At 39.0% G+C, this 12,687-nt stretch overlaps 2 protein-coding genes across 2 annotated transcripts; both read left to right on the top strand.

Moving 5' to 3' along the window:
• Nucleotides 1-10,202: 10,202 nt before the first annotated feature.
• Nucleotides 10,203-10,514, top strand: LOC307266828 (histone H4; the record flags this gene model as incomplete). The annotated part of the gene is made up of 1 exon (XM_080048938.1): nucleotides 10,203-10,514. One exon carries the CDS (start codon nucleotides 10,203-10,205, stop codon nucleotides 10,512-10,514), a length of 312 nt encoding a protein of 103 aa, XP_079905064.1.
• A 1,013-nt stretch (nucleotides 10,515-11,527) lies between these two features.
• Nucleotides 11,528-11,905, top strand: LOC307266858 (histone H2B type 2-E-like; the record flags this gene model as incomplete). The annotated part of the gene is made up of 1 exon (XM_080048970.1): nucleotides 11,528-11,905. The coding sequence occupies one exon, from the start codon at nucleotides 11,528-11,530 to the stop codon at nucleotides 11,903-11,905; it is 378 nt and encodes a 125-aa protein (XP_079905096.1).
• Nucleotides 11,906-12,687: the final 782 nt, after the last annotated feature.

Below are 12,687 nucleotides of genomic sequence, written 5' to 3'. Positions count from 1 at the left end.
ATGTTGTTTGAGTTTGAGACGGCTTTGGCCTCGACACTTAGCAATTTGGAAGACGGCACTCAAATCTTTCATTAGCAAGAAGGATGAATGTTCTGTGTTGCCGACCGACCACAGCAAAAGTTTAATTTAGCAATTAACCTCGCTGTTCACTAAATGAACGGGGCTTAATACATCTTGTTCATTGCTCTGATTGCTCATAGTGCTATCCAATTGTGTGCAGTGGTATTTGAAATGCAAGCGTAGGTGCCGCCCCTTGAGTTTGGAAGGTCTATTGATCGTGGCCAGAGCCTATATCGTTCTAGATATGGGTGTGGATTTCCAGACTAGTTGTTAAATGCTTTGCTCTCAAAATGTCTAATGGGATATTTAGCTGTTGATTTCCTGTATGTTTTCAATAGATTTCTTAGAGTCTACATTTCCGTGTTTGAGGTGGAAATACTCACCCACGATTGGACAGCCTGTCCTTCTAGAAGCTGTGATCCAGTGGTGGAGGGCTGGGGGCGAGCACTCATCTGTGGTTGGACAGGGGTCACATGTGATGCAGAGGTGGAGGGCTGGGGCATAGACATTAGGCTCGTTCGACCTGTCGCCGTCTTGCTAAGACCTGCGCAATTATGACGCTCGTCTTGCTGAGCGCACTGCATTATGGTTAGACTTTTTGTCCCACTTGCACCCGTGGCTGGCTGCGGCTCGGCTGCTTGAGACTTTGAAGTCCCGCGGTATCAAGACGGACACAGACACTGGAGCAAGTCGCTGCAGTTGCTCCCCACGGGCTGCGGGAGCGAAATGTCTGATGGGAAACGTCTTGCTGACAGGCGGAGCTGAGCGCTAATTGGGAGTTTAAACCTCGTGCCTTTGATGCGTTTCCCCAATTGGTTAGGCAAAAGTCTGACATCACCGCTCAAAATTAAATTACGATCCATTCTTTTTGATTTTAATTTATGTTTAATCATTAGGCCGCCACAATATGCATTTAAGCAGAAATGTACTTAATCAGAGTTAAACCTCTGAACCCTTGACATAGAAATAATTTGGATGTGTAACTCTCCTGTATAGATATATTTAAAAGTGAACACAAACTTGAGTCACATAAGATCTTGGTGAAGTGATTTTTATACCATTAAGATTAAATCATAGGCTTATTTCAAGTGATCTAAATGGTCTGGGAATTGTATTTTACATGTAGTGTCGCAAAGCCAGACCAAACCTACAACAAGTAGTTTGTTTGTTACACATCATAATACAGTTCATCATATCCATCTCTACAATAATAATAAGGGATCTTTTCTTAGACCTTCTTTATTTAGGCCGATCATATTCGTTATGTGAAGGGAGAAATACTAAACCTCCTTTATTTGGATTTGTAAATTATTCTTGTAAATTATTCTTTATCACTTAAAAGTAGGTGTTCTAGTAAAGTAACAAGAAAGATAAAGATGTGTGGGGAATGGGGATATTAGCTTATATCTCGTTTCTTGTTTTGAAAATGCCCCTCGCTTTTAAAGTGTTTACTCGTCTTTGTGTTGTGTTCTGCTTCTAATCGGTTGTAGCATGTGTGACTCTCCTGCGAATATGTTTCTAATAGGCCTTCAAAATAAAACTAGAAAACGAACTGCATCCGCAACAAGGACGCTACTTCCGACTCGGAGCTGTCCGGCTTCAGTCAGGCATTTTCGTCACTCCCCCGACTGCACTCGGCTACTCTCGTCTACTTTCCAGACGAGCTGAAAGTTAGGTCGAACGAGCCTATTATTATGTCTATGGGCTGGGGGCTAAAGCTCCTCTCTGGTTGGACAGGGGTCACATGTGATGCAGCGGTGGAGGGCTGGGGACTAGAGCCCCTCTGGTTGCTGCACAACCTTTTTTCTGCAGGCTCCTCTGGGGCTCCGGGACTGCTCTCCCGCTCCCGCTCCCTCTTCTGCTTGTTGTTTTCCAGTTACAGAGATGAAGAGAGGGGGACACAAAAAAAGGAATTAGGTCAAACTTGTTCACTTGTTTTTTCAGACTGGTGCAGTTAAGTTGGATAAATAAACTTAAGTTTGGCATCAAACTTATCGTATGCTCACGATAGGACAGAGCAGTAACAAATCAAATTATACAGCGTTCAAGAAATAACTGTTTTAGTGTACACAGTCCCCACAATAAATTCCCCATAACAATTTAAAACAACCTCCAAAGAATAACATATCATGAAGACACAGTATACTGTACGTCTGTCTTCATAATAAAGGTAAAAGGTTTTTTCCTATGGTGTGTGTCAACAACCAAGTCAACATTGAGCTGTGCTTTTTCGGGTTGGTTCTGTTTTTTCATTTGTTTTTAAATTTGACACAGCATATGTCATATTCAAATGAAAAATAAAAACCTTAGTTATATTATGAAATTTTAAGACTGTTAACTCTGTTGCCTTCATGTAAGGCTGACATCACCTGACATTGAACCCGGGTTAGACATGTAAAACTCGTACTCGTACTCGACTTGTAAAATGATCTGGACAATACCTGATACATTTACTTTTTTGAGGAAATCCAGATCAAATAGCATTCACCTTGACATGAATATATTATTATTATATGGTCCAGACATTACAAAGATTATCATCTATAAATGTAGGAGAGGTCTATGAACCGTTTATTAGTTTTGATATATCCAGCTGGACTCATTTTATTTGCCCAAAACTGTATACAAAAATAAAGATTTGACAGTTTGCTTGTTCAATACATTATTTTGATTGTTTTCTTACATCAACGATTTAACTGTACTGAAGTCTTAGTTAAATACATTTGAACTAGCTTCATAATTGAGTGAATTCCAGATGTTGCTTCAAAGGTGCATGGTGTCCAAAAAAGTCTTGTAAATACTTTAAAGATATTTTAATTAAGCCTATTTGTTTAGTGTTTTCTTAAATATTTAGGATGAAATTTGAGAGCCTATTTACCATAGATATATAGGCTATATGTAGGCCTCAATATTGGCCTATTTACCAACTTAGAACGTTTTACAAGCTAATGTTTATGTTAGCTAACCAGTTCATTACAGAAAAAAAAAAAAAAAAAAGGAAGGAAGGAAGGAAGAGGAAAAGGAAGAGGAAAAAAAGATACTTCAATACTAAAGTTTTAAAATAACTTTAAATGATTCATATTCTTACGTTTTCCATGTTGGAGCCGTTTAACTTAACAGCTGAACCGAGGTCAGTCTCTGGTTCCGTGGTTATTCCTCCGTTGGTGGTCCGACATTCTGCTAGCTAACAACAACTTGTCACTTTCTGTGAATGAGCGCAGTGGTGATAGCCGTCTTTCTCCAAGTTCAGGAGTGATGTAATGATGTGGACGAGCTCGGGAATATACAGTAGCGCTGCCATAGCAACCACACACTATCACAACGTCAGTTTTTGTATATTTTATTCATATTTTTTATGTTTTTTTTTACCATAACTTCATAGATAGGCTAGCCTACATTATTCTTTCAATAATTTCAAAATGTCGATTACATATTCATAGATTAATTCTCCATCATTTAGCTGAATATAATTTTTGAGAGAGAGAGAGACAAAATGAAAGTACAAAATTAAATGACACAAGAAAATTGTATTTGAACAAGTTCAGCTCTTTAGTACCAGATTTCAAAGAGCTGAACGACCTCTCCAAATTAAAAATACTCCTCGGAGAAGGAGACCGGGCACATCTTGCTGCCCAGTATGTATTTAGGCTACATGCCACAACTTGAGGGACAGTGAATGATTAAGGCACACACACACACACACAGTGGTGTAGTGGGGGGTATACGCAGGTATACGGCGTATACCCACTTATTTTTCAGGCGACATTGCGTATACCCACTTCTAACGGCCGCGACTGCGGGACTTGTTGCCACCCGTCCCGTTTTCCCCGAAATTGTTCTCTTTTTTTCACCAGCTGTCCCGGGAAAAGAAAAATCTCTCCCGGGACACAATTTGTCCCGTTTTTTGGGGAAAATGCCAGAACCTCATTTGATTTCCTTCGTTCAGCAGTTCAGGCCGTTTCACACGGGCCGAGGCGTTTGTTTCGCCCACTAATGCATTCTCAATAGAGAGGCGAGCGGGCAGAGAGAAGGCGGCAAGCGTGCAGGGGCGGTCTTAACGATCTCGGGGCCCGTTTCAAGACCCTGTGGGGGGCCCCCACAATTTTTTTTCTATGAATAATGCTTGTGCATGCTCCCCGCAAAAATAAAAAAGATTGTGGAAACCAGTTGGTTCATAGACGGATTATGAGATTTAAAGTAAAATGCATCAATCTGATGCACTTTCAGAGGAAAATTTAGATTTAAATCAAATCTTGAGCTGCAGAAGGAACATTATTTTTCTTAAACAGGCAGCACTCTTTACTCTGCAACTGTAAAAACATTTCAGTAGATTGGTCTGCAGACCCATGTTATATGATGGAGGGGCCCATTGCAACAGATACAGGGTGGAAAGCTACTTTTTATGAACAGTATAGAATTTACACGTATAAAGCTTATTCCTGTATGTGTGTGGGGGCCTTAGAGGCACCTTATGAAGCCCATAAGACATAGCTAATAATGCTTTTGTTTTGCACTTGCTTTTCTATTTTTCACCTGCTAGGGGCCATGATGATTTATTTCCTATTCCTTTTTGGACCCTAGGCTGTTATTGACATGAGTGACTGAGCTCTTTGACAATGCGACATGTAAAGTTACTATCAGTATCTCTGGCTTAGGGCCCCCCTGAGCCCTTGGGCCCCTGGGCCTGGTTGCATGCAGTTTTCTTCTCAAAGTGCACCAGATTGATGAATTTTACTTTAAAAGGTTGCATTTTTTTCTTCCGGGGGAGCATTCCCCCGGACCCCCCCTAGAAGGTCCAGGGTCCCCACCTCAGTCTCCCTATTTAGCCTACTGTGCAAACAGTGATGGTCCGGCAGACCGTAGCGGCAGTCAGCTGTCAGGACAGTGAACTCCCCCCCACTCGCACTAATGGCTGTAAATGGAGCGGACACGGAGGCTAAACATATAGCCGTTCTGCCAGCTACGCTCTCTATATCTTATAGGCTATTCATGCATTAGGCCTGTGTTGGACCACTACTCGCGAGTGGCTGTGTGAGGCAGCGCAATTATGGGAAATATAGGACCGGCAAAAGCGGATGCGCGCGCAGTACAACTTAGAGTATACCCACTTCTCCAGGCACCACTACACCACTGCACACACACACACACACACACAAACACACACACACACACACACACACACACACAATATATAATATTCATACAGATGTATATATCGTTCATATTGTAGCCTATATTGTTTTGTTTTGACACATTGTGTATTGTCTGAATATTTGTTTGAATTATTTGATGTTTGCTTTGGCAATATTGCTTTTTAAAAAACTGTCATGCCAATAAAGCCAATTTTGAATTTGAATTTGAATTTGAGAGAAATGTGGTAGGAGTTCTGAGTTCTACAGGCCTACTAGCTACTTGTTGTAGTTTTGGGCTGGCTTTGCGAGACTAGGTGAGTTCAGACAGAGATGCACTTTCTCCTATACTGTAAAAATTGTAGGCTAATGAAACGAAAAACATTTATTTCAACAAGTTCAGCTCTGAAATGTCAGATTTCAAAGAGCTGAATGACGTCACAAAATTAAAAATACTTATCGGAGAAGGAGACTGGGCATATCTTGCTGCATTTTTAATTTTTTTTACATTTTATTGACAATCAACAAAACATAACAACAACATAACAACAGCCAGGGGGTACAGAAATGGCAGATATTTAAATACAGATACAATAAATGCAGCATTGAATTAAATGAAAATTATTATATAAAGCACACATATGAAGTGTTTTAATAGCTTTCTTGTTTTTAGAATATAGAATATTTTTCATGTAGCCTATTGTTTGGTTTCATTCTCAAACACAATAAATAGCGGTTTCTGATTTGAGTATTTACACTTATGAATATGCCATTTAGCTAATAATATAATAAGGTTTACAATAAAATATTGGTTTGATTGACTAGAGGTGTAATTGAAGAAACCAAACAATTCATGTTCAACACAAAGGGAAAAATTGGGGTCAATGAAACGAGTAATAAAAGTGCAAATATCTTTCCATAAAAGATTTGAGTGGGAACAGTTCCAAAATAAATGAGATACGTCTTCAGGGTACATATTACAAAATGAGCAATTTACATCTATATCTAATTTAAACCTTTGCAAAATTATTTTAGAGGGATAGTAACGGTGTATAATCTTAAAAGATACCTCTTTTGTTAGTGATCAAAAATGTTGATGGTAAAGTCCAGATTTGTTTTCCAATTAAGGTCAGATACACAATTATTCCAATAGGCAACTACATATGGGACAGAGACTATATCATTTTGGAACAATGATCGTATTCCACAATTATTGTTACGTGTTCGACTCGGTAGGGTCAAGAGGTAGTAAGGTTGGCTTAACCCCTGCTGTACTTCTTAGTAGTATCACAACTCCTGTAGGGATTGCCTCCATGACAATAGCGAATTCCATTGGAGGAATTGGAATACCATACTCCATCAAACATTCCTGATATGACAACCATTACAGTTGAGCAGTTGGCTGACCAACCATGTGCGAGGCGAGGCATGTAACCACCCTGTCGCCCACCCCGACCCCCGGACCTGTGAACCCCACATCTGTCTCTGCATATCAATCTACCACAGCTCAGGCTATAGTTACCACAGGTTAGTAGCCTGTAGTGACATGTACATACTATTTGGAATAGCTGGCTAATTTATGGGCAACTAAAACAGCCAAAAATATACATAGAGCTGCATCTCAAAACATTTGAATATCAATGAAAAGTATTTTTTTTTCTGTAATTTGATTAAAACAGTAAACAAAATCATACTGTACTGTATATATTACATATACATTGGAATTAATCTAGAACGTACGTTTCAGAAAATGTAAATGTCTGTATTATAAATCCTCTTTATTTATTAGCTATGTGTAATAATATAATATTTTGAGATACTGGATGTTGTATTCCATGAGCTGTAAACTGTAATATAATAGTGCAAATAAAATTTAAATAAAAGGCCTGAAATATTTCACTTTGATTAAGTAATCTAGAATATATGAAAATTCCACTTTTGATTGGACTTTTCCATGACATAAATGATCTTTTCTTAGATGCACCTGTATATGTTTTGTTCACGTAGAAGACTTATGAAGACATTACATTAAAGTTAAATGACTGTGTTGAAGGAAAAGCTGTGGGGGAAAACAGGACAAAAAAAATTGCGTTTGATACATCTCTATGTAGCATTTGTATGTGGCACTTTGCAGTTTGGTTTATTTGAAGCTATAGTACTTTCTTGTCGTTCTGAGTTTGTACCTTCATGGTTTAATCCACTCAATGGAAGTAGCTTTGGATAAAAGTGTCAGCTAAATAAATAAACAAATAAAATAAATAAATGTAATGTGGGGAAAACATGACCATGATGATGAAAATGAATTGACACTGGGACTTTTTTAGAACAAGATCATTCTGTTCAGCTTGGTTAATTTGCATTGTGTTCTTGAACCTGTTGCAGTGTTTCCCTATACACTGTTTGCCTCCTGTCTGTGACCCTGTTGATCGTTATCGTACTGCTGGCCTTGTTCGTCTGTCGTACGTTGAAACCACGCGGTAAGCTATATCAAATATTTGATCTCAAATGCAGAGGTGTACCATTTCCCTCCCAAAAATGACAGTCAGTCAAAATAAGTAGTTTTCATATATATATTTTTTTAATGTTTAACTTTTAGAACAGACCAAAGCATCATCAGCTGTAACAGAGGTTAAGATATGCTGATTCATTGTTCATTATTCAGGAAAAATAAAAGTCAATAAACATGGTAATGAATGATATTTAGAACAGCTCTATTGTAAATGATTACGAACATCTGTATTATTAAATATAATATTTTATAGAATAAGGCATGAGTAGGGGAGAACGGGGTAAGTAGGCACACTTTTTACTCTACTGAGAATTGCTCATCACCTAAACATCTTTCGATAGTCATTCCTACATTACATTGAAGCTTAAAGTGTTGGCTTGAAATGTGTACCCTTCACTTTTTCTATCTTATTGTAATAAAGAAGAAATTAATCATCAAAGACACCCTAACACATTGTGACAATCAACCCCATCAAGGGGTCGGTTGTCATACACTATGGGGTTGTTTGTCACAATGTTATCTTAATGGGAATAATCTTGAAAAGAAGGAAAGAAAGTAGAACTAAATTTGAAAATGCAATTGCATTGTCAAGTTGACAAATAGGCCTATATAACTTACTGTAGCCTTGGCAGCTTGTCTAGTTTGGGATGCACTGGGTTGTTTTGATTTTGTTGCCCTTTTTTCCTTTGCATGCTAGCTGCCTTTTCCTGCGCTATTCTTTCCTTCTCTGGGGTGTCAGTGAGGATACAGCTTGACAATTTATTTTGTTATTGGGTTCCTTTTCTGGCTGTAGCCTTTGGATAACTTGTGACAACCAACCCCCCCAAAAATGTGACGACCAACACCAACTTGAATTTTTTGCTAGCATCAATGCCAACAACCATCTGACAACTAATTAGCTTGCTAACCACAATCTAAAATGTAGTTTACCCTTCACACTTTTTATGGGTAACAAGTGTTTTGTTATAAACCCATTCTGGAGGAAGGGAGATGATACACACCAGACCCAACAATACAGACGAGCTGAAGGCCACTATCAAAGCAACCTGGGCTTCCATAACACCTCAGCAGTGCCACAGACTGATAGCATCCATGCCACACCGCATTTAGGCAATAATTTGTGCAAAAGGGGTCCAAACCAAGTACTTAGTACATATGCATGATTATGCTTTATAGAGGGCCGACATTTCTGTATTTAAAATCCTTTTTTTTATTGATTTTATGTAATATTCTAATTTTCTGAGATTTTGAATTTGGGGTTTTCATAAGCTGTAAACCATAATAATCACAATTATAACAAATGAAGGCTTGAAATATCACATCACATCATTTCTGATCAAATCTACTGGGACATTTATGGATTTCAGAAGTTTAGACTGCCCTACAATAAAAACATTTACCTGAAAATAATATTTTACACAACCCATCATGTGGAGGGCGGATGCGTCGAAATACCACACATCACATTATACCCATCCCGACGTCACTAGCGAGACATGCGGCGTTCCATTGTACTCAGAACTCGGGAATGTATGACTTCCGATAAGGAAAAGTGCAATAAAATGGTTGTTCAAGTTGGAAATTTGAGCAACATATGACTTTACTGAGGTGAGAATCTGACGCAGTTAAACTGGGTTGGTTTAAGTAATCGAATTATTAAAAACAGTAAACCTCCATATTTACAGACTGAAGCTGATTCCAGTAAGAAATCTTCAACCTATGTAGCGCAAGACATTCATTAGTATCATCAGTTAGACTACAGGATTGCCAAAGGTTCACTATGTTGTCCAGAATGTAAAGTTACCTGGGGACCAATATGTCATTTTATGAATACATTTTAGGTAATGTTTTATCGACAATACAATTTCAAATAAATCAGATTTTTCTGTTGTTAAATCTCCCGTGAGGATTTGAAAGAAAATGTCCTCATGAAATGTCTTCAGCAGCTCTGTGACGGTTCTAAAGATCACTGTACAGGTCAGTCATGCAACCATTGAATACATTCTATATCACTAACATGTCACATTATTTTAATACTACACATGTCTTAATTCATCAGAAACAGTTCAGTTTAACGAGCCAAAAAACATACATACTGGTCTTGACACGAATAACTTAAACTAACTTTAAGAAATGCAAAACATGTCATTAAATCAAAATACAGAGCAGAGTTCAACCCTCTGTTTCCTCAGTGGCAGCTAAAGGCCTGATGAGAATGATCAACATTTAAATAACATTTCAATATTAAATAAAGGTGTTTTTATATCAAAGCACATGAGGGACTTAAAATCCTGCCTGATTAAATTATATAATAATAAGGAGACTAATCAAAATGAAAAATCCCTGACGAGAAAGGTTCACTTAAAAAAACAGCTGCTGAGTTTGGCTCCTCCCACCGCAGAGTCGCTCCTGTCCTCTCTCACGTCCGCAGAGAGGCTTTAAATACCAAGTCGGGCAGCTCTATATTCATTCTTCTTTTTGAGCTGAAATCTGTTTCCTCAAAAATGTCTGGTCGAGGAAAAGGAGGCAAGGGACTCGGGAAAGGAGGCGCCAAGCGTCACCGTAAAGTTCTCCGTGATAACATCCAGGGAATCACCAAACCCGCCATCCGCCGTCTGGCTCGCCGTGGCGGAGTGAAGCGAATCTCCGGTCTGATCTACGAGGAGACCCGCGGTGTGCTCAAGGTTTTCCTGGAGAACGTCATCCGTGACGCCGTCACCTACACCGAGCACGCCAAGAGGAAGACTGTCACCGCCATGGACGTGGTGTACGCTCTGAAGAGGCAGGGCCGCACACTGTACGGCTTCGGAGGTTAAACAAGACCGATCATAATAACAACCCAACGGCTCTTTTAAGAGCCACACACTACGTTCAAAGAGATTATTCCTAGAAATGTTCAATCAAAAGATTTCAAAATGCTTATGCAATAGCCTGCTACTTTCAAGTAGTCCTAGAATTAGGCCTAATTTATATGTCTGCAATTAAAGTAATTACATACATACACCAAATTCTAGATTGTGCTAAATCAAATGTGAATGTGGCCTTTTCTGCTTTCTTTAGTCTAAACAGACTTGCAGCAAGATGTACATTTTCTATTCCATCAATATGGTACACTATCCATTTCATCTGGTGAATCTTGAGTGTACACTGCCTGCTCTAAATGTACATGAAACATGGTCCATAACAGTGTTTTGTATAGGCCACTCTATAGAAAGATGTATTTAATGGAAATATTCTTGGTTAAATAAGGCAGTAATAAAGTTAAATAAAGTCTGTGAAAAACTGGAATTCCTATATTCTAACATGGATTAATTGCATTCTAACTGGGTGTGTCAGAAGTGAACATTTTCTAAGGAATATTCTCACAACTGAATAAACAAACTTTCCTCACAGGACGATGTGATCCTGCAACACTGTTTGAAGCTAGAAATCTGTCCTGAAAAGTCACTCTTTTCTACATTTGGTTCCAGGTTCCTCAAAATAATTTAGTTTTGATTTTTGATGATAGGCTCTGCACATGTAACCCCTCCCCCTTCTCTAAAACTGCATAGTGCACATTTAAAGTAATACATATTTGACTCATTCCACATGTCTTTCAACGAGCCTCCTTTACTCACAACCAATTCAAATATATAAATTCATGATAAATCTTAACAAATGTGTTCTTAGGGACAAGCACATCGTGTCTGCGCATGCTCAGTCTAGAACAACACAACAGCCAATCCTTTGCGAGGGATGACACATTCAAATTTACATCAGGCAGCTTATAAAGTCAGCCTTGCAACTTCATTACAGTATTCTATTCAGCTGATCCTTCACTGATCCGAACATGCCTGGAGCAGAGACCGTGAAAGCGCCCAAGAAGGGCTCCAAGAAAGCCGTGTCCAAAGCCGTCTCCAAGACCGGCAAGAAGAGGCGCAAGTCCAGGAAAGAGAGCTACGCCATCTACGTGTACAAAGTGCTGAAGCAGGTCCACCCCGACACCGGCATCTCCTCCAAGGCGATGGGCATCATGAACTCCTTTGTAAGCGACATCTTTGAGCGTATCGCCGGAGAAGCTTCCCGCCTCGCTCAATACAACAAGCGTCGCACCATCACCTCCCGGGAGATCCAGACCGCCGTCCGCCTCCTGCTGCCCGGTGAGCTGGCCAAGCACGCCGTGTCTGAGGGAACCAAGGCTGTCACCAAGTACACCAGCTCCAAGTAAAACACCCCGAAGTTATCCAACAAAACAAAGGCTCTTTTAAGAGCCACCCACATCCCCAAAGAGTTTCCACTTTCTCAAAGCTACTTAAAATTCTAATAAGGAATGATCTTGCAAATGCTACCACAGTGTACCAGCTGTTATCCAACAATACTAAATAATAGAGGCCTGACTACTTTTGCCCACTTTACTGTCCTATACAGTACAATTGAGTGTACACTGGGATTTTCTAGAATATTGTATGAAATGGGATTGTCAATTTAATCTGTCACTAGACACATTGTGGTGCACTACAACAAACTGCAGGTCACCTTTTTAAGGTAATCCTTCTTTTTCTCCAATGTCTACAATGTTTGAAAAATCTCTTTCCTAATCTTTCAATAACGTCTGTCTGGTATTTTATCTAGTATGTAAATGCAGCAACATCCATAGACAAGTGCAGTGTGGCTCACTGTTGAGACATTTTGAAATGTTCTACCAGTGACAAAGAACAGCTCAAAAACACATGTCCATTTTCACACACGATGAAAATAAAATAAAAATGTGTGTGAAAAGTGTTTTGTAGGCTATAGGACAGTTTTGCCATAGGATATGCTGCCCTTTAATACAACATATGTATCAATCAATCAGCCATTACAACAACATCAAAACATATCATACAGTATTTGACAAAGCCTAAATAACGTAAAACAATTAATTTCAACATTAACATTATTTTTAATACAGAAATCAAAGTGTTTTTTATATTGCATTAACTTCTGGGGACTGAGTCGAGCAAATCTACA

The sequence above is a fragment of the Ammodytes marinus genome, assembly GCF_949987685.1.
Source record: "Ammodytes marinus genome assembly, chromosome: 20".
NCBI classification, from domain to species: domain Eukaryota; kingdom Metazoa; phylum Chordata; class Actinopteri; order Uranoscopiformes; family Ammodytidae; genus Ammodytes; species Ammodytes marinus.
Note: the sequence above shows the minus strand (reverse complement) of the source record. Positions and strands in the feature narration are given on the sequence as shown.